This window comes from Zonotrichia albicollis, chromosome 28, assembly GCF_047830755.1.
Source record: "Zonotrichia albicollis isolate bZonAlb1 chromosome 28, bZonAlb1.hap1, whole genome shotgun sequence".
Lineage (NCBI taxonomy): Eukaryota > Metazoa > Chordata > Aves > Passeriformes > Passerellidae > Zonotrichia > Zonotrichia albicollis.
This window is the reverse complement of record NC_133846.1, coordinates 4,144,334-4,167,980: the sequence shown is the minus strand read 5'-3', so window position 1 is coordinate 4,167,980 and position 23,647 is coordinate 4,144,334. Positions and strand designations below refer to the sequence as shown.

The 23,647-nt window shown below is 52.4% G+C and overlaps 1 protein-coding gene across 1 annotated transcript in view; it reads right to left on the bottom strand.

The window, feature by feature from the left end:
* NUAK2 (NUAK family kinase 2) overlaps positions 1–22,262 on the bottom strand; it is a 28,813-nt gene extending 6,551 nt beyond the window's left edge. Inside the window, 3 exon segments of the mRNA XM_074528078.1 lie at positions 621–772; positions 9,181–9,301; positions 21,975–22,262. Coding sequence (XP_074384179.1) covers positions 621–772; positions 9,181–9,301; positions 21,975–22,181 — 480 coding nt within the window. The 5' untranslated portion in view covers positions 22,182–22,262.
* Between the last annotated feature and the right edge of the window lie 1,385 nt (positions 22,263–23,647).

The window sequence follows — 23,647 nt, the reverse complement described above, 5'->3', positions numbered from 1 at the left end:
CCCTTCCTCTGGGAAGCCATCAAGAGGAGGGCTCAGGAGCCCATCCAGTCAGGAAACCATAGCGAGAAGAACCCAGGAGTCCATCCCACCAGAAAACCATCAGGAACCCATCAGGAGGAAGGTTCAGGAGCCCATCCAGCCCAGAATCCATTGGGAGGAGCACCCAGGAGCCCATCCAGCCAGGAAACCATCGGGAAGAGCACTCAGGAGCCCCTTCCACCAGGGAACCATTGGGAAACCATCACGAGGAGCGCCCAGGAGACCATCCAGCCTGGAATCCATCGGGAGGAGGGCTCAGGAGCCTATCCAGTCAGGAAACCATAGCGAGAAGAAGCCAGGAGTCCATCCCACCAAAAAACCATCAGGAGGAAGGTTCAGGAGCCCACCCAGCCTGGAATCCATCGGGAGGAGGGCTCAGGAGCCCATCCAGCCACTCTTCCCCTGGGAAGCCCTGGGCTGGGCAGTGCCACCCACACTGTGGCACCGGTGCCACCCACCCCGTGGCATTGGTGCCACCCATCCTGTGGCACCGGTGCCACCCACCCCGTGGCATTGGTGCCACCCATCCTGTGGCATCAGTGCCACCCACCCTGTGGCATTGGTGTCCCCGTGTCACCCACCTTGTGGCAGTAGTAGACGGCGGACACGACCTGGCGGAAGAAGTGCCGCGCCTCCTGCTCCGAGAGCCGCTGCCTCTCGCTGATGTACTCGTACAGGTCGCCCTTGCTGGCGTATTCCATCACGATGACGATCTTGGCGCTGTTCTCAAACACTGCGGGGGGCAGGAAAGGGTTAAAAGGGACCCTCAAAGCTCGTTAGGAGATTCTGTTAATGAGCAGGTGGAGCTTTGGTTGACGCTAACGCCAATCCCTGCCCTCAGTCTTGGGTTAAACGGGGACCTGGAGATATCAGGGGGGCACCAGAGCTGTCACCCACCCACAGCCACCAATGCCACCAGGGCTGCTGGGCCAGCAGCTGTGCCACCACCGAGGCTGTGCCACCACCGAGGCTGTGCCACCACTGAGGCTGTGCCACCACTGAGGTTCTGTGCCCCCACAGAGTTGTGCCACCACCGAGGCTGTGCCACCACTGAGGCTGTGCCACCACTGAGGTTCTGTGCCACCACCAGCTGTGCCACCACCGAGGTTGTGGCCACCACAAAGGCTCTGTCACCACCAGCTCTGCCACCACTGAAGCTGTGCCACCACTGAGGCTGTGCTATCAGCAACTCTGCCACCACTGAGGTTGTGTCACCACTGAGGCTCTGCCATTACCAAGGCTGTGCCACCACAAAGGTTCTGCCACCACAGAGGTTCTGTGCCACCATAAAGGCTCTGCCACTATCAGCTGTGCCACCACTGAGGCTGTGCTATCAGCAACTCTGCCACCACCAAGGCTGTGTCACCACTGAGGCTCTGCCACCACCATGGCTGTGCCACCACCAGATGTGCTAGCACAGCAGCTCTGCCACCGCTGAGGCTGTGCCATCACTTGCTGTGCTACCACCAGGACTCTGCCACCACCGAGGCTGTGCCACCACCGAGGCTGTGCCCACTACAAAGGCTCTGTCACCACCAGCTGTGCCACCATTGAGGCTGTTTCACGACTGAGGCTCTGCCATCACTGAGTATCTGCCACCACAGAGGTTCTGTGCCACCACCAAGGCTGTGCCAACACCAGCTGTGCCACCAGAAAGGCTCTACCACCACCAACTGTGCCACCACTGAGGCTGTGCTATCAGCAACTCTGCCACCACCAAGGCTGTGTCACCACTGAGGCTCTGCCACCACCATGGCTGTGCCACCACCGAGGCTCCACCACCACCAAGGCTGTGTCACCAGCAGCTCTGCCACCACCGAGACGGTGTCGCCATAAAGGCTCTACCATCATAAAGGCTGTGCCACCACCAGGATTTTGCAATCACAAAGGCTCTGCCACTACAGCAGCTCTGCCACCACTGAGGCTCTGCCACCACCGAGGGTCTGTGCCACCACCGGCTGTGTCCCCAGAGGTGACTCAGCCGTGCTGTCTTTGCTGGAACCCCGCCAAGGGAAGGTGACAACACCAGCCCAGCCGTGACCTTCCTGTCTGCTCCCATCTCTCCCAAAAAAGGCTCTGCCAGAGCCAGGAGCGACTTTTTTTTTTTTTTTATGTTTTTTTTTTTCCTGTTTGCAGCCAGGCAGAGCTCGGTGGTTTTGAATTCCTGTGAGTCAGCCCTGCAAACAGCGCACGGAGGAGCTGCCAGCCCTGCTCGCCTTTGTTTGCAGCACAAAAGGGCCCTGGATCCCTCACAAGCGCCGGCAGCAGGAGCAGAGCCAGCCCCAGGAAAGGCTCAGCACAAGGATCTGCTCAGCCTTGCTGTGGTGTGTTCTTAAGTTCGTTAGTTTGCTCCCCCCATTTTCTGTATTACTTCCTGCTGCTACCCTGCCAGTTATGTTGCTATGGAAATGAAACTGCTCCTCCCTTGGTTTCTCTTATAAAGTGAAAGTTGTTTCCTCCTTGGGCTCAGTCAATCACTCCTTTTCTCCTCCCAGGTTTCGAGAATTTTCTTTTCTCTGGGAGGTATGGTTGGCTGTAGCCCCGGAGCCCCTCCTATGATTTATAACATTTGGTTACTTTGGTATATCAGTTATGTTTCGTACCTCCAAATATGTATTTCTATTGGATAGCCGGGTTTCCCTGCCTTCTTCCCCCTTTTCCCTTAAAACCCTCTCCTGCCCCTTGTTCGGGGCCATTTGCTGGGTGTTTCCCCTCCTTGTTGGTTCTTCTGTAATAAACCGACAGTTTACCCCCAGCAAGTGGTCGCCTCCTAATTCGTCTCTCACCGCGCTGCTCCGAGCTATCCCCCAGCTCAGCCCGAGGCCAAAAGCTGCCGAGGGGGGCTGTTTTCTGATGCACAGGGGCCCTGGCCTTCGCCCCTCACCAGATAGCCGGATCCAGGGCCGTTCACGCCCCCGCGCACAGCCTGACCCAGCTGAGGGTTTAGGCTGAGTCTGGTTCTGGTTCAATTCCCCCAAAGCCCAGCCCTGGCCATAAAGCCGAGCCCGGCAGCAGCAGGAACTCTCCCAGCAGCTGTGGTTTGGTTTTCCAGCGCTCCAGGGGAGGCAATGAGGAGATTAAATTAAATTAAACCCTGCCTCAGGCTCAGAGCACATCCAGGGAGATGCCAAAATCTCCGGGATGAGCCACACTCAGCCCCTGCTCAGCCTCCCTGCACTGACCCAAAAATCCTCATTTGCGAACTGGGATCAGGGGTTAAATGTGGATTTAGGAATTCACCAAAATCCACAGGGAGAGGGGGCCTGAATGTCCAAAATCCACATTTGTGAGCAGAGATCAGGGGTTAAATATGGATTTTGGAATCCCCCAAATTCCATATTTGTGAGCAGAGATCAGGGGTTAAAAGTGGATTTAGGAATTCACCAAAATCCACAGGGAGCAGGGGCTGAATGTCCAAAATCCACATTTGTGAGCAGAGATCAGGGGTTAAATATGGATTTTGGAATGCACCAAATTCCACATTTGTGAGCAGAGATCAGGGGTTAAATGTGGATTTTGGAATCCACCAAATTCCATATTTGTGAGCAGAGATCAGGGGTTAAATGTGGGTTTTGGGGGCTCCAAAAATCCACATTTGTGAGCAGGCATCAGGGGTTAAATGTGGATTTTTGGAGCCCTCAAAACCCACATTTGTGAGCAGAGATCAGGGGTTAAATGTGGATTTTGGAATCAACCAAATTCCATATTTGTGAGCAGAGATCAGGGGTTAAATGTGGGTTTTGGGGGCTCCAAAAATCCACATTTGTGAGCAGGGATCAGGGGTTAAATGTGGATTTTGGAATCCACCAAAATCCACATTTGTGACCAGGGATCAGGGGTTAAATGTGGATTTTGGAATCCACCAAAATCCACATTTGTGACCAGGGATCAGGGGTTAAATATGGATTTTTGGAGCCCCCAAAACCAACATTTGTGACCAGGGATCAGGGGTTAAATATGGATTTTTGGAGCCCCCAAAACCAACATTTGTGAGCAGGGATCAGGGGTTAAATATGGATTTTGGAATGCACCAAATTCCACAGGGAGAGGGAGCCTGAATGTCCAAAATCCACATTTGTGAGCAGAGATCAGGGGTTAAATGTGGATTTTGGGAGCCACCCTGGGCCTCTGGAGGGAGGCTGAGCCGGGAGCAGGGGCTGAGTGTCCAAAATCCACATTTGTGAGCAGAGATCAGGGGTTAAAAGTGGATTTTGGAATCCACCAAAATCCACATTTGTGAGCAGGCATCAGGGGTTAAATGTGGATTTTTGGAGCCCCCAAAACCCACATTTGTGAGCAGAGATCAGGGGTTAAATGTGGGTTTTGGGGGCTCCAAAAATCCACATTTGTGAGCAGAGATCAGGGGTTAAATGTGGGTTTTGGGGGCTCCAAAAATCCACATTTGTGAGCAGGGATCAGGGGTTAAAAGTGGATTTTGGAAACCACCAAAATCCACATTTGCGAGCAGGGATCAGGGGTTAAATGTGGATTTTGGGAGCCACCCTGGGCCTCTGGAGGGAGGCTGAGCAGGGAGCAGGGGCTGAGTTTCCAAAATCCACATTTGTGAGCAGAGATCAGGGGTTAAATATGGATTTTGGAATCCACCAAAATCCATATTTGTGAGCAGAGATCAGGGGTTAAATGTGGATTTTGGAATTGACCCTGGGGCTGTGCAAGGAGCAGGGGCTGAGTGTCCAAAATCCACATTTTCCGCTGGATTCCCTGTGTGGGAAGGAGGGGATGGGACAGGAAGGGCGATTTCTGGTTCAGGTATTTCCCCCTCACTGGAGAAAAACCAAAAACACAGCCCAGGAACATCTGCATTGCCTGGGAGCGGCCAGGAACGGGGCCAGGTCCTGGAAGGGAGGAGAGGGCTGGGCTGAACCCACCCAAACTGAGCTAAACCCACCCAAAACTGAGCTAAATCCATCCAAACTGAGCTAAACCCACCCAAAACTGAGCTAAACCCGCTCAAAACTGAGATAAACCCACCCAAACCGAGCCAAACCCACCCAAAACTGAGCCAAACCCATCCAAACTGAGCCAAACCCACCCAAACTGAGCTAAACCCACCCAAACTGAGCTTAACCCATCCAAACTCAGCTAAACCCACCCAAACTGAGCTAAACCCACCCAAACTGAGCCAAACCCACCCAAACCGAGCTAAACCCACCCAAACTGAGCTTAACCCATCCAAACTCAGCTAAACTGAGCCAAACACACCCAAACCGAGCCAAACCCACCCAAACTGAACCAAACCCACCCAAACCGAGCTAAACCCACCCAAACCGAGCCAAACCCACCCAAACTGAGCCAAACCCACCCAAACCGAGCCAAACCCACCCAAACTGAGCCAAACCCACCCAAACTGAGCTAAACCCACCCAAACCAAGCTAAATCCATCCAAACCGAGCAAAACCCACCCAAACTGAGCCAAACCCATCCAAACTCAGCTAAACCCACCCAAACCGAGCCAAACCCACCCAAACTGAGCCAAACCCACCCAAAACTGAGCTAAAACCATCCAAACTGAGATAAACCCACCCAAACTGGGCTAAACCCACCCAAACTGAGCTAAACCCACCCAAAACTGAGCCAAACCCACCCAAAACTGAGCTAAACCCACCCAAACTGAGCCAAACCCACCCAAACTGAGCCAAACCCACCCAAACTGAGCTAAACCCACCCAAACCGAGCTAAACCCACCCAAACTGAGCTAAACCCACCCAAACTGAGCCAAACCCATCCAAACTGAGCCAAACCCACCCAAGATGAGCTAAACCCACCCAAAACTGAGCTAAATCCATCCAAACTGAGCTAAACCCACCCAAACCGAGCCAAACCCACCCAAACTCAGCCAAACCCATCCAAACTGAGCCAAACCCACCCAAGATGAGCTAAATCCATCCAAACCGAGCCAAACCCATCCAAACCGAGCCAAACCCACCCAAACCGAGCCAAACCCATCCAAACTGAGCTAAACCCACCCAAACCGAGCCAAACCCACCCAAACTGAGCTAAACCCATCCAAACCGAGCCAAACCCACCCAAACCGAGCCAAACCCATCCAAACCGAGCCAAACCCATCCAAACCGAGCCAAACCCACCCAAACTGAGATAAACCCATCCAAACTGAGCCAAACCCACCCAAACTGAGCTAAACCCACCCAAACTGAGCTAAACCCATCCAAACTGAGCCAAACCCACCCAAACTGAGATAAACCCATCCAAACTGAGCCAAACCCACCCAAACTGAGCCAAACCCACCCAAACTCAGCTAAACCCACCCAAAATCAGCTAAACCCACCCAAACCGAGCTAAACCCACCCAAACTGAGCCAAACCCACCCACTCTGAGCTAAACCCACCCAAACCGAGCCAAACCCACCCAAACTGAGCCAAACCCACCCAAACTCAGCCAAACCCACCCAAACCGAGCCAAACCCACCCAAACTGAGCCAAACCCACCCAAACTGAGCCAAACCCACCCAAACCGAGCTAAACCCACCCAAACTGAGCCAAACCCACCCAAACTCAGCTAAACCCACCCAAACTGAGCCAAACCCACCCAAACCGAGCCAAACCCACCCAAACCGAGCCAAACCCACCCAAACTGAGTCAAACCCACCCAAACTGAGCCAAACCCACCCAAACTGAGCTAAACCCACCCAAAACTGAGCCAAACCCACCCAAACTGAGATTAACCCACCCAAACTGAGCCAAACCCACCCAAACTGAGATAAACCCACCCAAACTGAGCCAAACCCACCCAAACTCAGCCAAACCCACCCAAACTGGGCTAAACCCACCCAAGATGAGCCAAACCCACCCAAACTGAGCCAAACCCATCCAAACCGAGCCAAACCCATCCAAACTGAGCCAAACCCACCCAAACTCAGCTAAACCCACCCAAAACTGAGCCAAACCCACCCAAAACTGAGCTAAACCCACCCAAACTGAGATAAACCCACCCAAACTGAGATAAATCCACCCAAACTCAGCTAAACCCACCCAAACTGAGCCAAACCCACCCAAAACTGAGATAAACCCACCCAAACTGAGCCAAACCCACCCAAACTGAGCCAAACCCACCCAAAACTGAGATAAACCCACCCAAACCGAGCCAAACCCACCCAAACTGAGCTAAACCCACCCAAACCGAGCCAAACCCATCCAAACCGAGCCAAACCCACCCAAACCGAGCCAAACCCACCCAAACCGAGCCAAACCCACCCAAACTGAGCCAAACCCACCCAAACCGAGCCAAACCCACCCAAACTGAGCCAAACCCACCCAAACTGAGCCAAACTCACCCAAACTGAGCTAAACCCACCCAAGATGAGCCAAATCCACCCAAACTGAGCCAAACCCATCCAAACTGAGCTAAACCCACCCAAGATGAGCCAAATCCACCCAAACTGAGCCAAACCCACCCAAACTGAGCCAAACCCACCCAAACTGAGCCAAACCCACCCAAACTGAGCTAAACCCACCCAAACCGAGCCAAACCCACCCAAACTGAGCTAAACCCACCCAAACCGAGCTCAACCCACCCAAACCGAGCTAAACCCACCCAAACTGAGCCAAACCCATCCAAACCGAGCTAAACCCACCCAAACTGAGATAAACCCACCCAAACTGAGCCAAACCCATCCAAACTGAGCCAAACCCACCCAAACTGAGCTAAACCCACCCAAACTCAGCTAAACCCACCCAAGATGAGCTAAACCCACCCAAGATGAGCCAAACCCACCCAAACTGAGCCAAACCCACCCAAACTGAGCTAAACCCACCCAAACCGAGCCAAACCCACCCAAAATCAGCTAAACCCACCCAAACCGAGCTAAACCCACCCAAACCGAGCCAAACCCACCCAAACCGAGCCAAACCCACCCAAACTGAGCCAAACCCACCCAAACTCAGCTAAACCCACCCAAGATGAGCTAAATCCATCCAAACTGAGCCAAACCCACCCAAACCGAGCCAAACCCACCCAAACCGAGCCAAACCCACCCAAAATCAGCTAAACCCACCCAAACCGAGCTAAACCCACCCAAACCGAGCCAAACCCACCCAAACCGAGCCAAACCCACCCAAACTGAGCTAAACCCACCCAAACTGAGCCAAACCCACCCAAACCGAGCTAAACCCGCCCAAACCGAGCTAAACCCACCCAAACCGAGCCAAACCCACCCAAACTGAGCCAAACCCATCCAAACTGATCCAAACCCACCCAAACTGAGCCAAACCCATCCAAACCGAGCCAAACCCACCCAAACCGAGCCAAACCCACCCAAACTGAGCCAAACCCACCCAAAACTGAGCCAAACCCATCCAAACTGAGCTAAACCCACCCAAACCGAGCCAAACCCACCCAAACTGAGCCAAACCCACCCAAACGGAGCTAAACCCATCCAAACCGAGCCAAACCCACCCAAACCGAGCCAAACCCACCCAAACTGAGCTAAACCCACCCAAACTGGGCTAAACCCACCCAAACTGAGCCAAACCCATCCAAACTGAGCTAAACCCACCCAAACTGAGCTAAACCCATCCAAACTGAGCCAAACCCACCCAAGATGAGCTAAACTCACCTGAGATGAGCTAAATCCACCCAAACCGAGCCAAACCCACCCAAACTGAGCTAAACCCACCCAAACTGAGATAAACCCATCCAAACCGAGCCAAACCCACCCACACTGAGCCAAACCCACCCAAACTGAGCTAAACCCACCCAAACCGAGCTAAACCCACCCAAACTGAGCTAAACCCACCCAAACCGAGCCAAACCCATCCAAACCGAGCTAAACCCATCCAAACTGAGCTAAACCCATTCAAACTGAGCCAAACCCACCCAAACCGAGCTAAACCCACCCAAACCGAGCCAAACTCATCCAAACTGAGCTAAACCCACCCAAACCGAGCTAAACCCACCCAAAACTGAGCCAAACCCACCCAAACCGAGCTAAACCCACCCAAACTGAGCCAAACCCACCCAAACTGAGCCAAACCCAATCAAACTGAGCTAAACCCATCCAAACCGAGCCAAACCAGGCCAAACCCACCCCAAGAGCCCCCCGGGGGTACCCAGGCCGTTCCAGATGCTCGGATCACGGAAAAGGGAAGGGAGAGGAGGGCTCACCTTCGTGCACAGCGATGATGTGGGGGTGGTTGAGCGAGGACATGATCTCAATCTCCCTGCGGATGTGGACCAGGTCCTGCTCATCCTTGATTTTGTCCTTCCGGATGGATTTGATGGCCACCTGTGCGGGAGAGGGCTGTGAGATCCCCAAGGAAGGGAATTCCTCCCTCCCCTGTTCTGGGAAGGGCTCACAAACATCCCCAGCTCCATGGAAACGGCGCCCAGAAAAGCGAAATTTATCCATTTGTTCTTCCCAAATCCTGATGCTGAAAATGAGGGGGAGGCTGCCCCTGAGGGACACCTGGGACAGCTCCTCGGGTTTGGGGGCACGAGGCTCCTCCATCAGGCAGACCTGCCCTGAATTTTGGGGCTCCCTGAGCCTCCTCCCAGTTAGCCCAGCCCTGATTTTTGGGGCTCTTTTAGCCTCCTCCCAGGTAGTCCAGATGTGATTTTTAGGGCTCCCTGATTCTCCTCCATCAGGCAGCCGTGGTCCTGATTTTTGGGGGATCCCCAAGATTCCTCCATCATGTAAAACAACCCTGATTTTTGGGGTTCCCTGACCCCTATCAGTCAGCACAGCCCCAATTTTCGGGACTCCCTGAGTGTTTTTCATCAGGTAACAGCCCTGATTTTTGGAGCCTCCTCCCAGGTAGCCCAGATATGATTTTTGGGGCTCCCCAAGATTCCTCTATCAGGTAACACAACCCTGATTTTTGGGGCTCTTTTAGCCTCCTCCCAGGTAGCCCAGATATGATTTTTGGGGCTCCCTGAACCTTCTCCATCAGGTAACACAACCCTGATTTTTGGGGCTCCCTGAGCCTCCTCCATCAGGCAGACCTGGTTCTGATTTTTGGGGTTCCCTGACCCCTATCAGGCAGCACAGCCCCGATTTTGGGGGCTCCCTGAGTGTTTTTCATCAGGTAACAGCCCTGATTTTTGGAGCCTCCTCCCAGGTAGCCCAGATATGATTTTTGGGGCTCCCTGAACCTTCTCCATCAGGTAATACAACCCTGATTTTTAGGGCTCTTTTAGCCTCCTCCCAGGTAGTCCAAATGTGATTTTTAGGGCACCCTCATTCTCCTCCATCAGGCAGACGTGGTCCTGATTTTTGGGGGCTCTCCAAGACTCCTCTTAAGTAGCCCAGATATGATTTTTGGGGCTCCCCAAGATTCCTCCATCAGGTAACACAACCCTGATTTTTGGGGCTCTCTGAGCCTTCTCCTGGGTAGCTCAAATATGATTTTTGGGGCTGCCCAGGACTCCTCCATCAGGCAGATCTGCTCCTGATTTTGGGGGCTCTCCAAGACTCCTCCTAAGTAGCCCAGCCCTGACTTTTGGCGCTCCCCAAGATTCCCCTATCAGGAAGCACAGCCCTGATTTTGGGGCTCCCTGAGCCTCCTCCATCAGGCAGACCTGGTTCTGATTTTTGGGGTTCCCTGACCCCTATCAGGCAGCACAGCCCCGATTTTCGGGGCTCCCTGAGTGTCCTTCATCAGGTAACAGCCCTGATTTTTGGAGCCTCCTCCCAGGTAGCCCAGATATGATTTTTGGGGCTCCCTGAACCTTCTCCATCAGGTAACACAACCCTGATTTTTGGGGTTCCCTGACCCCTATCAGGCAGCACAGCCCCGATTTTGGGGGCTCCCTGAGTGTTCTTCATCAGGTAACATAGCCCTGATTTTTGGAGGCTCCCTGAGCCTCCTTCCGGGTAGCCCAGATATGATTTTTGGGGCTCCCCAAGATTCCTCCATCAGGTAACACAACCCTGATTTTTGGGGCTCTTTTAGCCTCCTCCCAGGTAGCCCAGATGTGATTTTTAGGGCTCCCTGATTCTCCTCCATCAGGCAGCCGTGGTTCTGATTTTTGGGGGCTCTCCAAGACTCCTCCTAAGTAGCCCAGCCCTGACTTTTGGGGCTCCCCAAGATTCCTCTATCAGGTAACACAACCCTGATTTTTGGGGCTCCCTGAGCCTCCTTGATCAGGCAGACCTGGTTCTGATTTTTGGGGTTCCCTGACCCCTATCAGGCAGCACAGCCCCGATTTTGGGGGCTCCCTGAGTGTTCTTTATCAGGTAACATAGCCCTGATTTTTGGAGCCTCCTCCCAGATAGCCCAGATATGATTTTTGGGGCTCCCCAAGATTCCTCCATCAGGTAACACAACCCTGATTTTTGGGGCTCCCTGAGCCTCCTCCATCAGGTAACAGAGCCCTGATTTTGGGGCTCCCCAAAATTCCTCTATCAGGTAGATCTGCTCCTGATTTTTGGGGTTCCCTGATCTCTGTCAGGAAGCACAGCTCTGATTTTTGGGGCTCCCCAAGATTCCTCTATCAGGTAACACAACCCTGATTTTTGGGGCTCCCTGAGCCTCCTCCATCAGGCAGACCTGGTTCTGATTTTTGGGGTTCCCTGACCCCTATCAGGCAGCACAGCCCCGATTTTTGGGGCTCCCCAAGATTCCTTTATCAGGAAGCACAACCCTGATTTTTGGGGCTCTTTTAGCCTCCTCCCAGATAGCCCAGACATGATTTTTGGGGCTCCTCAAGATTCCTCTATCAGGTAACACAACCCTGATTTTTGGGGCTCCCCAAGATTCCTCCATCAGGTAACACAACCCTGATTTTTGGGGCTCCCTGAGCCTCCTCCATCAGGCAGACCTGGTTCTGATTTTTGGGGTTCCCTGACCCCTATCAGGCAGCACAGCCCTGATTTTTGGGGGCTCCCCAAGATTCCTTTATCAGCAATCACATCCTGGATTTTTGGGGCTCCCCGATCCTCCTCCCTCAGCTCACACATCCCTTGTCCCGATTTTTGAGCTTTCGATCGTGTCCTGCCTCAGGAATGCACGCAGAACTCGGGAGATGACAACAACAACCCCAACAACAACAACAACAAACAACCAAAACAACCAAAACAAACCCAGCGGCCAATTCCTGACGTCAGGAAAAGCAATAAAACCCCACACCTCGCTTTTTTTTTTTTAGCCTCTAAACCACTTTATTTCTACGAGCAAGAGAAAGTTTGGGTGATAAAGCAGGAAGGGGGTGGGAGACCCGGAATTTTCCAGTTTTTCCTTTGCAATTCCAACTTTTCCTCCACGAGGAGGAGATTGAAAAGGGAGGAGAAAAATTGAGAAGAATAGAACAGCCGCCCTCTAATCCCCTTTCAAAGGGGCTGCGGGCACACAAAGCGCTCCCAGGGCTGAATTTACAACTGAATCCAGCAGAACCTTTTCATTTTTTTTTTTTATTCTTTTTTTTTTTTTTTCCCTTTTTTTTTTCTTTTTTTTCCCCTCCCAGACAAGAATGCGGAACAGTTTTAATTAATCCCGTGCATCTCCCAGCAACGGGAGAGGGGCCCGGAGCCCCCGAGGGGCGGGAGGGATGCTCGGCCCCGCCATCGAGGCGCTGAACAAGGCAGCTGGCTCCGAAAGCGGGCTCAGGTGGGCACCCGAAATCCCTTTTTTCGCCCTAAATCCCATTTTTGTGGACCCAAATCTCATTTTTGTAGCCCCAAATCCCGTTCTTATGGCTCCAAGCCCCATTTTTTCTAGTCCCAAATCCCATTTATCTGGCCCCAAGCCCCATTTCTGTAGCCCCAAAACTCTTTTTAGTGGTCCCAAAACTCATTGTTGTGGCCCCAAACCCCATTTTTCTCGCCCCAAAAGACATTTCTTTTGGCCCCAAGTCTCATTTTTTGTGGCCCCAAATCCCATTTTTGTAGCCTCAAACCCCACTTTTTCTGGCCCCAAACTCCATTTTTGTAGCCCCAAAACTCATTTTAGTGGCCCCAAACCCCATTCCTGTAGCCCCAAGTCCCATTCTTGTAGCCCCAAATCCCATTTTTCTGCCCTAAATCCCATTTTTGTGACCCCAAATCAAACCCCATTTCTGTACCTCCAAATCCCATTCTTGTAGTCCCAAATCCCATTTGTCTGGCCCCAAACCCCATTTCTGTGACCCCAAACCCCACTGCTGTGGCCCCAAATCTCATTTTTCTCGCCCCAAAACCCATTTCTTTTGGCCCCCAAGTCTCATTTTTTTGTGGCCCCAAATCCCATTTTTGTAGCCTCAAACCCCACTTTTTCTGGCCCCAAACCCCATTTTTCTTGCCCCAAACCCCATTTCTGAGACCCCAAACCCCATTTTTCTGGCCCCAACCCCCATTTTTATTGCCCCAAACCCCATTTTTCTGCCCCCAAACCCCATTTTTTCTTGCCCCAAACCCCATTTTCCTTGCCCCAACCCCCATTTTTATTGCCCCAAACCCCATTTTTCTCACCCCAAACCCCATTTTTCTGGCCCTAAACCCCATTTTTCTGGCCCCAAACCCCATTTTTCTGGCCCCAAACCCCATTTTTATTGCCCCAAACCCCACTTTTATTGCCCCCAAACCCCACTTTTGTGGCCCTAAATCCCACTTTTCTGCCCCCCCAAACACCATTTTTGTGCCCTAAATCCCATTTTTGTGCCCCCAAACCCCATTTTTCTCACCCCAAACCCCATTTTTCTGGCCCTAAATCTCATTTTTCTTGTCCCAAACCCCATTTTTATTGCCCCAAACCCCATTTTTATTGCCCCAAATCAAACCCCATTTCCGTACCTCCAAATCCCATTCTTGTAGTCCCAAATCCCATTTTTCTGGCCCCCAAACCCCATTTTTTTGCCCCAAACCCCGTTTTTCTCGCCCCAAAACCCATTTCTTTTGGCCCTAAGTCTCATTTTTTTGTGACCCCAAATCCCATTTTTCTCACCCCAAATCCCATTTTTCTGCGCCCAAACCCCATTTTTCTGGCCCCAAACCCCATTTTTCTGGCCCCAAATCCCATTTTTATTGCCCCCAATCCCATTTTTGTGGCCCGAAACCCCATTTTTATTGCCCTAACCCCCATTTTTATTGCCCCAAACCCCACTTTTCTGCCCCAAACCCCATTTTTCTTGCCCCAAACCCCATTTTTCTGGCCCCAAACCCCATTTTTCTGGCCCCAAACCCCATTTTCCTTGCCCCAAACCCCATTTTTGTGACCCCAAACCCCATTTTTCTGGCCCCAAACCCCATTTTTCTTGCCCCAAACCCCATTTTTCTGCCCCCAAACCCCATTTTATTGCCCCAAACCCCATTTTTCTGCCCCCAAACCCCATTTTTCTTGCCCCAAACCCCATTTTTCTGGCCCCAACCAGGGCAGGATCCACCACGCCGATCCAGCGGACTCTGCCCGGCCCAAGTCCAACAACCCCAGCCCGGGTTTCTTTTTCGGGCAATTCTGGAATTGTTTAACGCTTCTGGGAAACCCAGCCAGGTGTTTTTTTCCCCCGACCTTTGCTTTGTGGGTTAAATTTTAACGAGATTTTCATTTCTGCCCCAGTGCCCTGAGCCCTGCAGGTCCTTCCTGCAGCCACCGACGTCCCCAATCCCCGCTGCCTCCTGCAAACCCCGGCGCTCCGCCCACAGCCGAAATTTTGGAGCATTTTGGGGCATTTTGGAGTATTTTGGAGCGTTTTCCCCAGCAGCCAAAATTTTGGGGCGTTTTGGAGCATTTTGGGGCATTTTAGAGCATTTCCTTGCTCCCTCCTGCAAAGCCTGACACCCAACCCAGCAGCCAAAATTTTGGAGCATTTTGGGGCATTTTAGAGCATTTTAGAGCATTTTGGAGTATTTTGGAGTATTTTCCTTGCAGCCCAAATTTTGGGGCATTTTGGGGGCATTTTGGGGCATTTCCTTGCTGCCTCCTGCAAAGCCTGACACCCAACCCAGCAGCCAAAATTTTGGGGCATTTTGGGCCATTTTGGAGTATTTTCCCTGCAACCCAAATTTTGGGGCATTTTAGAGCATTTTGGAGCATTTTGGAGTAGTTTGGAGCAGTTTGGAGCATTTCCTTGCTGCCTCCTGCAAAGCCTGACACCCAACCCAGCAGCCAAAATTTTGGGGCGTTTTGGAGCATTTTGGGGCATTTTCCCTGCAGCCTAAATTTTGGGGCATTTTGGAGCATTTTTAGAGCATTTTAGGAGCATTTCCTTGCTGCCTCCTCCAAAGCCTCACACCCAGAGCCCAGCAGCCAAAATTTTGGGGCGTTTTGGAGCATTTTGGGGCATTTTGGAGAATTTTTAGAGCATTTTTAGAGCATTTCCTTGCTCCCTCCTGCAAAGCCTGACACCCAACCCAGCAGCCAAAATTTTATGGCATTTTGGAGTATTTTGGAGCATTTTTAGAGCATTTTGGAGTATTTTGGAGTATTTTCCCTGCAGCCCAAATTTTGGGGCATTTTGGGGGCATTTTGGGGCATTTCCTTGCTCCCTCCTGCAAAGCCTGACACCCAACCCAGCAGCCAAAATTTTGGGGCGTTTTAGGGCATTTTTGAGCATTTTTAGAGCATTTTTAGAGTATTTCCTTGCTCCCTCCTGCAAACCCTGGCACCCTGCCCACAGCCAAAATTCTGGGGCGTTTCGGAGCATTTTGGGGCATTTTGGAGTATTTTGGAGCATTTTCCCCAGCAGCCAAAATTTTGGGGCGTTTTGGAGCATTTTGGGGCATTTTAGAGCATTTTTAGAGCATTTTTAGAGCTCTTTTAGAGCATTTCCTTACTCCCTCCTGCAAAGCCCGACACCCTGCCCACAGCCAAAATTTTGGGGCATTTTGGAGCATTTTGGGGCATTTTAGAGCATTTTTAGAGCTCTTTTAGAGCATTTCCTTGCTCCCTCCTGCAAAGCCTGACACCCAACCCAGCAGCCAAAATTTTGGGGCATTTTAGAGCATTTTTGAGCATTTTTAGAGCATTTTTAGAGCATTTCCTTGCTGCCTCATGCAAAGCCTGACGCCCCGCCCACAGCCAAAATTCTGGGGCATTTCGGAGAATTTTGGGGCATTTTGGAGTATTTTGGAGCGTTTTCCCCAGCAGCCAAAATTTTGGGGCGTTTTGGAGCATTTTGGGGCATTTTAGAGCATTTTTTAGAGCTCTTTTAGAGCATTTCCTTGCTCCCTCCTGCAAAGCCTCACACCCAGCCCAGCAGCCAAAATTTTGGGGCATCTTGGAGCATTTTGGGGCATTTTTAGAGCATTTTTAGAGCATTTTTAGAGCTCTTTTAGAGGATTTCCTTGCTCCCTCCTGCAAAGCCTCACACCCAACCCAGCAGCCAAAATTTTGGGGCATTTTGGGGCATTTTAGAGCATTTTTAGAGCATTTTGGAGTATTTTCACTGCAGCTCAAATTTTGGGGCATTTTGGGGGCATTTTGGAACATTTCTTTGCTCCCTCCTGCAAAGCCTGACACCCAACCCAGCAGCCAAAATTTTGGGGCATTTTGGAGCATTTTTGAGCATTTTTAGAGCATTTTGTGGCATTTTGGAGCAGTTCCTTGCTCCCTCATGCAAAGCCTGACAGCCTGCCCAGCAGCCAAAAATTCAGGGGCATTTTTGGACCATTTTGGACAATTTCAGAGCCTTTTAGACCATTTTGGGGCATTTCCTTGCTGCCCCAGCCTCTCACACCCCCAAAACTCTCGGAGAAATCCCACAATCCATAAAAAAGATGGAGATGCCCCAGGCTGGATCCACCGTTATCCCAAAATTGGGACCCCCAGGCGCAGCCGGAGCTGCCCCAACTCCCCCAAGCAGGGATTTGTTCCCAAATTTTCCCTTCCCAAAGGGGTTTTGGGAGCAGAAAAAGCCACCCTGGAGCTGGGGACAGGGGAGACAGCCCAGAAATGCCCCTGGAGCTCGGGAAGCCAAAAAAAAAAAAGGATTTTAATTTTAATTTTTGGGGGCAGAACGGGTATTTTCAGCAGCTGCTGAAAGATTCATGAACACAACCCCCAGGCAGCGCTTCAGAAGTTGTTCCGGATTGCTCGGGGAAATTGGGATTTAAATTGGGATTTAAATTGGGATTTGAATCGGGATTTGAATCGGGATTTGAATCCGGTCTGGGAGGGAGCAGGGTTGGGATCAAAGGAGGTTCTGGAATATTCCAGGGGCTGCTGTCCCGGCCCCGAGGGGCCTTGGGGACACCGCGAGGGTCCCATGGGAGGTCCCCGAGCGTGTTTGGCCCGGCTGAGGGCCAGGGATGGGAAAAATAAAAAGGGATGGGAGGGAAAAAAGAGCCCCGAGGGTGAGAACAGGCGGGGAAAGGGAAGGGAAAAAGGGAAGGGAAGGATGGAAAAAAGGGAGGAATAAAAATAAAAAGGGAAGGGAAAAATAAAAATATAAAGGAAAGGGGAAAATAGAAAGGGAAGGATGGGAAAAAGGGAGGAATAAAAATAAAAAGGGAAAAATAAAAAGGGAAAGGGGAAATAAAGGAGAAAAGGGAAAATAAAAAGGGAAGGGGGAAATAAAGGGGAAAGGGGAAAAAATAAAAAGGGAAGGGGAAAAAATAAAAAGGGAAAAGGGAAATAAAGGAGAAAAGGGAAAAATAAAAAGGGAAGAGAAAAATAAAAATATAAAGGGAAGGGGGAAAAATAAAAAGGGAAGGGGGAAAAATAAAAAGGGAAGGGGGAAAAATAAAAAGGGAAGGGGGAAAATAAAAAGGGAAAAGGGAAATAAAGGGGAAAGGAGAAAAATAAAAAGGGAAGGGGAAAATGGAAAGGGAAGGATGGAAAAAAGGGAGGAATAAAAATAAAAAGGGAAAAATAAAAATATAAAGGGAAGGGGGAAAAATAAAAGGGGAAAGGGGAAATAAAGGAGAAAGGGGAAAAATAAAAAGGGAAGGGGAAAAATAAAAGGAGAAGGGGGAAAATAAAAGGGGAAGGGGGAAAAATAAAAAGGGAAAAGGGAAATAAAGGGGAAAGGAGAAAAATAAAAAGGGAAGGGGAAAAATAAAAAGGGAAGGGGGAAAAATAAAGGGAAGGGGGAAAAATAAAGGGAAGGGGGAAAAAAGGGAAAGAAAAAAGGGAAAGAAAAAAGGGGAAAGTAAAAAAAGGGAAAGTAAAAAAGGGGGAAAGGAAAAGAAAAAGGGGAAAGTAAAAGAAAATGGGGGGAAGTAAAAATAAAAGGGGGAAAGTAAAAAAATTGAGAAAATAAAAAAGGGGGAAAGTAAAAACAAAACAGGGGAAAGTAAAAGAAAAAGGGGAAAGTACAAAAAAAGAGAAAGTAAAGAAAACAAGGGGGAGGTACAAAAAAAGGGGAAAGTACAAAAAAAGGAGGAAGGGAAGGAGAAAAAAAAGAGAAGGGGGAAAAAGGGAAGGGGAAAAAAAGGGGGAGGAAAACCAAGCAGCAATTCCCTCCCCAGCTGATATCGCAGGGATGTTTGTAAGGACTGGGAAAGGCGCTGAGCAGGAGCATCACCTCAGATAAAGGATTCCTAACAGGGAAAAAAGAGATTTTTCCCCGACAAATAATTCATGGAAGTCCCGAAACATCCTCCAGCTGCAGGAGCCTGGAATTTCCTGTCACCTTCCGAGCAAACCCGCCTGCTGAAAATTCAGAGAGCAACGAGAAACGCAGGGGCTAAAAAGGAGCTGGATCAACACCCAGCGCCTCTGTCAGAGGCAAAAAATCCAAAAAATCCTCAGCTCCAGCTTTTCAGCCCCAATTTTCACATTTTGGGAAGTGAAAACCACTCGGGGAAGGAGCAGAACAACAACGAGGCTCGGGATAAAGCTGCGGATGGATGAAGGCGGCTCGGAAACGCTGGAGGAATTTGTGGGGAGAGGAGAGAATTTGCGGTTTGGAGCCTCCTGCTCCTCCAAACCAGCAGGCCGGGGAGGGGCTGCTGAGCAGAAAATTAGATTTTTGTGGCCCGTGGGTTGGATTTGCATGAAAACAGAGCGATCCCGAGGGGTTTGCAGGGAATATTGAGGCAGGGAACGGAGATTCCCGAGCTGCAGGTGCGGGCAGGGAAGGGAAAGGAGAATTTGCTCGCCCATGCCGAGGGAAGGAAGGAGGGATCCCTGCAGCTCTGCGGGTGGAAGTTGCATTTCCAGGCCCTGATTATGCAGCACAGCAGCGGCTCGGATGGGCAGAGCTGCTTTCGGAGCGGGTTTTATCAAGATCATCATTTCATCAAGGAAAGTGGAGGATTCGCGGCTTTTCCCCTGGCAGGGCCAGTCCTGCCACTCGCAGCTCATCCTCCCTCTGCTCAGGACGGGCTCTCAGGGTTTTTGGGGTCCCTCGCACCCTTCGAGGCTGGGGATTGACGCCCGAGGTGGAATCCTTGCAGATTCCCACAGGACAGAGCAGCACCGGGGCTTCCTGGGGGGTTCAGTCTTGGGGGTTCCATTTTTGAGGTTCAGTTTTTGGGGTTCCATTTTTGAGGTTCAGTTTTTGGGGTTCAGTCCCGGGGATTCAATCCCAAGGGGTTCAGCCCTGAGGGTTCAACCCTGGGGGATTCAGTCCTGGGGGATTCAGTTTTTGGGGTTCAATCCTCGGAGTTCAATCCCAGGGGATTCGATCCCAGGGGTTCAACCCTGGAGGTTCGATCCCGGGGATTCAATTTTTGGGGTTCAGTCCTGGGAGTTCAATCCCGGGGGTTCAACACTGGGTGTTTAATCCTGGGGGTTCCTTTTTTGAGATTCAATCCTGGGGGTTCAATTTTTGGGGTTCAATCCCCGGGATTCAATGCCAGGGGATTCGATCCCAGGGGTTCGATCCCGGGGGGTTCAACAATGTGTGTTTAATCCTGGGGGTTCCATTTTTGAGATTCAATTTTTGGGGTTCAATCCCCGGGGTTCAATCCCAGGGGATTCGATCCCAGGGGTTCAACCCTGGAGGTTCGATCCCGGGGATTCAATTTTTGGGGTTCAGTCCTGGGAGTTCAATCCCGGGGGTTCAACACTGGGTGTTTAATCCTGGGGGTTCCTTTTTTGAGATTCAATCCTGGGGGTTCAATTTTTGGGGTTCAATCCCCGGGATTCAATGCCAGGGGATTCGATCCCAGGGGTTCGATCCCGGGGGGTTCAACAATGTGTGTTTAATCCTGGGGGTTCCATTTTTGAGATTCAATTTTTGGGGTTCAATCCCCGGGGTTCAATCCCAGGGGATTCGATCCCAGGGGTTCAACCCTGGAGGTTCGATCCCGGGGATTCAATTTTTGGGGTTCGGTCTTGGGAGTTCAATCCCGGGGGTTCAACACTGGGTGTTTAATCCTGGGGGTTCCTTTTTTGGGATTCAATCCTGGGGGTTCAATTTTTGGGGTTCAATCCCCGGGATTCAATGCCAGGGGTTCGATCCCGGGGGGTTCAACAATGTGTGTTTAATCCTGGGGGTTCCATTTTTGAGATTCAATTTTTGGGGTTCAATCCCCGGGGTTCAATCCCAGGGGATTCCATCCCAGGGGATTCCATCCCAGGGGTTCAACCCTGGATGTTCGATCCCGGGGATTCAATTTTTGGGGTTCGGTCTTGGGAGTTCAATCCCGGGGGTTCAACACTGGGTGTTTAATCCTGGGGGTTCAACAATGTGTGTTTACTCCTGGGGGTTCAGTCCTGGGGGTTCCATTTTTGAGATTCAATTTTTGGGGTTCAATCCTCGGAGTTCAATCCCAGGGGATTCGATTCCAGGGGTTCCGATTCCCGGGGTTCAACCCTGGCGGTTCGATCCCGGGGGTTCAACCCTGAATGTTCAGTCCTAGGGGTTCCATTTTTGGGTGTCGATCCCGGGGGATTCAACCCTGGGGGGTTCATTCCCGGGGGTTCGATCCTGAATGTTCGGTCCTGGGGATTCCATTTTTGGGGTTCAATCCCGGGAGTTTCAACCCTGAATGTTCAGTCCTGGGGGGTTCAGTCCCAGGGGTTCGATCCCGGGGGGTTCAACCCTTGGGGTTCAGTTTTTGGGGTTCAACCTCCTTTTTCCCGAGGAAATCTGAGCCGGGCTGAGCCAGAGCCGCTCTCCCGCCGCGGCCTGGGGTGAGTCAGGATTTTGGCGAGCCCGGCTGCGCGCTGGGTGCCCCACACCGTGAGAAAGGCAAACGCAGGGTGAGAGGAAGGGGAAAACCCTTCAGCCTGAGAGCGCTGTTTGCTTTGGCGGCCGCGTCCCCGCCCGATCCTTCCCCCAGGAAGCGGCGCCGCGGTCAAGTGGGCGAGAGGAGCCGCAGCCCCCCGGCAGGAGCGGGGCGAGACCCTCGGGGGTGCCCCCGGCCCCGCTGGGACCCCCCTAAAGCACGGCCGGGGCAGAGGCGCAGCTTCCCGCAGGCTGCGGGGGGAGCGGGGCCCGGCCGGGGCTGCGGAGAGACGGGAGCGGCGGCACCGGGGAGGAACCGGGGGAGGAACCGGGAATGCACCGGGAGCCGGGAATGCACCGGGAGTGCATCGGGGGCTGCACCGGGGATACACCGGGGCTGCGGAGAGACGGGAGCGGAGGCACCAGGGAGGAACAGAGGGAGGCACTGGGCCGGGAATGCACCGGGAATGCATCGGGGGCTGCACCGGGGCAGGAATGCACCGGGGAGGCACCGGGGATGCATCGGAGGAGACACAGGAGAGACACTGGGGCTGCACCGGGGGCTGCACCGGGGGCTGCACCGGGGGCTGAACCGGACCGGGGATGCACTGGGGAAGGCACCAGGGACGAAATGCTCGGGAGCGGGGGATGCTCGGGGGTCCGTGAGGATGCGCCGGGAACGGATTGAAGGGGAGAGCACCGGAGGGAGAGGCAGCCGAGCCGGGCTGCGGGAAGCCGGGGCAGCTCGGGGATCGGCGAAAACCACGGCGGGGACACACCGGGAACAGAGAGGGACGCACCGAACCGGGGGGGACACACGGACGAACGCACAGAACCCGGGGGGATACACCGAGGACGCCGAGGATGCACCGGGGACGGAGGATGCTCGGGGACCCCTCACGGTGACAATGCCACCCCAGAGTGATCCTTACCAGCTTCCCGGAGCGCTCCCGAGCTTTCTTCACCTTCCCGTAGGTTCCCTTGCCCAGCGTTTCCAGGAACTCGTAGCGATGCTTGAGGTTGTGCTTGTGGTGGTGCCGCTTCACCGCCTGCTTCTTCATCAGCGGCCGCGGCGATTTGATCAGCCCCTCGGCCAGCGAGGAACCGGGGCCGGCTCCGGGCCCTGCCGCCCGCTCCATCCCGATCCCGGCTCCGGCTCCGCCGCTTCCGAGCCCGGCCCGAGCGATAAAAGCGGCGGCGGCTCCGGCGGCCGCGCCCCCCCGCGCCCATTGGCGGCTGCCGGGGCCGCCCCGAGCGGGGCCGGGACGGGAACGGGGTGGGAGGAAGCGGGGAGACCCCCAGGGGCAGCGGGGGGATCCCCATGGGGAGCGGTGGGAACGGGGAAACCACGGGGAAGGGGTGGGAGAGAGATGGGGAGCACCCCAAAAAAATTGGGGTGAGGGAGGGGGTGTGGAGAGGGAGGCAAAGGGAATTCAAGGGATAAAAGGGGGCACAGGGGTGTGGAAAGGGGGAGTAGAAAGAATCCAGGGGGCACAGGGGTGTGGAGAGGGGGGCAGAGGGAATCCAGGGGGCAAAGGAGGACACGGGACCAAATCTCAGGGAAAAACTGCACCAAATCCCAGGGAAAAATCACCCAAACCCAGGGAACAATTGCACCAAATCTCAGGGAAAAAGTGCACCAAATCCCAGGGGAAAACTGCACCCAAACCCAAAGAAGAACTCTACCAAATCCCAGGGAAGAATTGCACCCAAACCCAGGGAAAAACTGTACCCCAACCCAGGGGAGGACTGCAGAAAAACCCGAGGGAAAACTGCACCCAAACCCAGTGAAAAACGGCACCAAATTCCAGAGGAAAATTGCACCAAATCCTAGGGGAAAATGCACCAAATCCCAGGGGGAAACTGCTTCCAAACCCAGTGAAAAACTGCACCCAAACCCAGTGAAAAACTGCATTCAAACTCAGGGAAAAACTTCACCCAAACCCAGGGGAAAACTGCACCAAAATCCAGGGAAAACTGCACCAAATCCTAGGGGAAAAATGCACCAAATCCTAGGGGAAAACTGCTTCCAAACCCAGTGAAAAACTGCATTCAAACTCAGGGAAAAACTTCACCCAAACCCAGGGGAAAACTGCACCAAATTCCAGGGGAAAATTGCACCAAATCCTAGGGGAAAACTGCACCCAAACCCAGTGAAAAACTTCACCCAAACCCAGGGGAAAACTGCACCAAATTCCAGGGAAAACTGCACCAAATCCTAGGGGAAAAATGCACCAAATCCTAGGGGAAAACTGCTTCCAAACCCAGTGAAAAACTGCACCCAAACCCAGTGAAAAACTGCATTCAAACTCAGGGAAAAACTTCACCCAAACCCAGGGGAAAACTGCACCAAATTCCAGGGAAAACTGCACCAAATCCTAGGGGAAAAATGCACCCAAACCCAGTGAAAAACTGCATTCAAACTCAGGGAAAAACTTCACCCAAACCCAGAGAAAAACGGTACCAAATTCCAGGGGAAAATTGCACCAAATCCCAGGGGAAAACTGCATCAAAACCCAGTGAAAAACTGGCATTTAGGGCAAAACCAGCGAGAGGAGAGGCCTGGGCGAGTGCAGCCTGTCCTCACTCCCCACAGAGCCCCCTT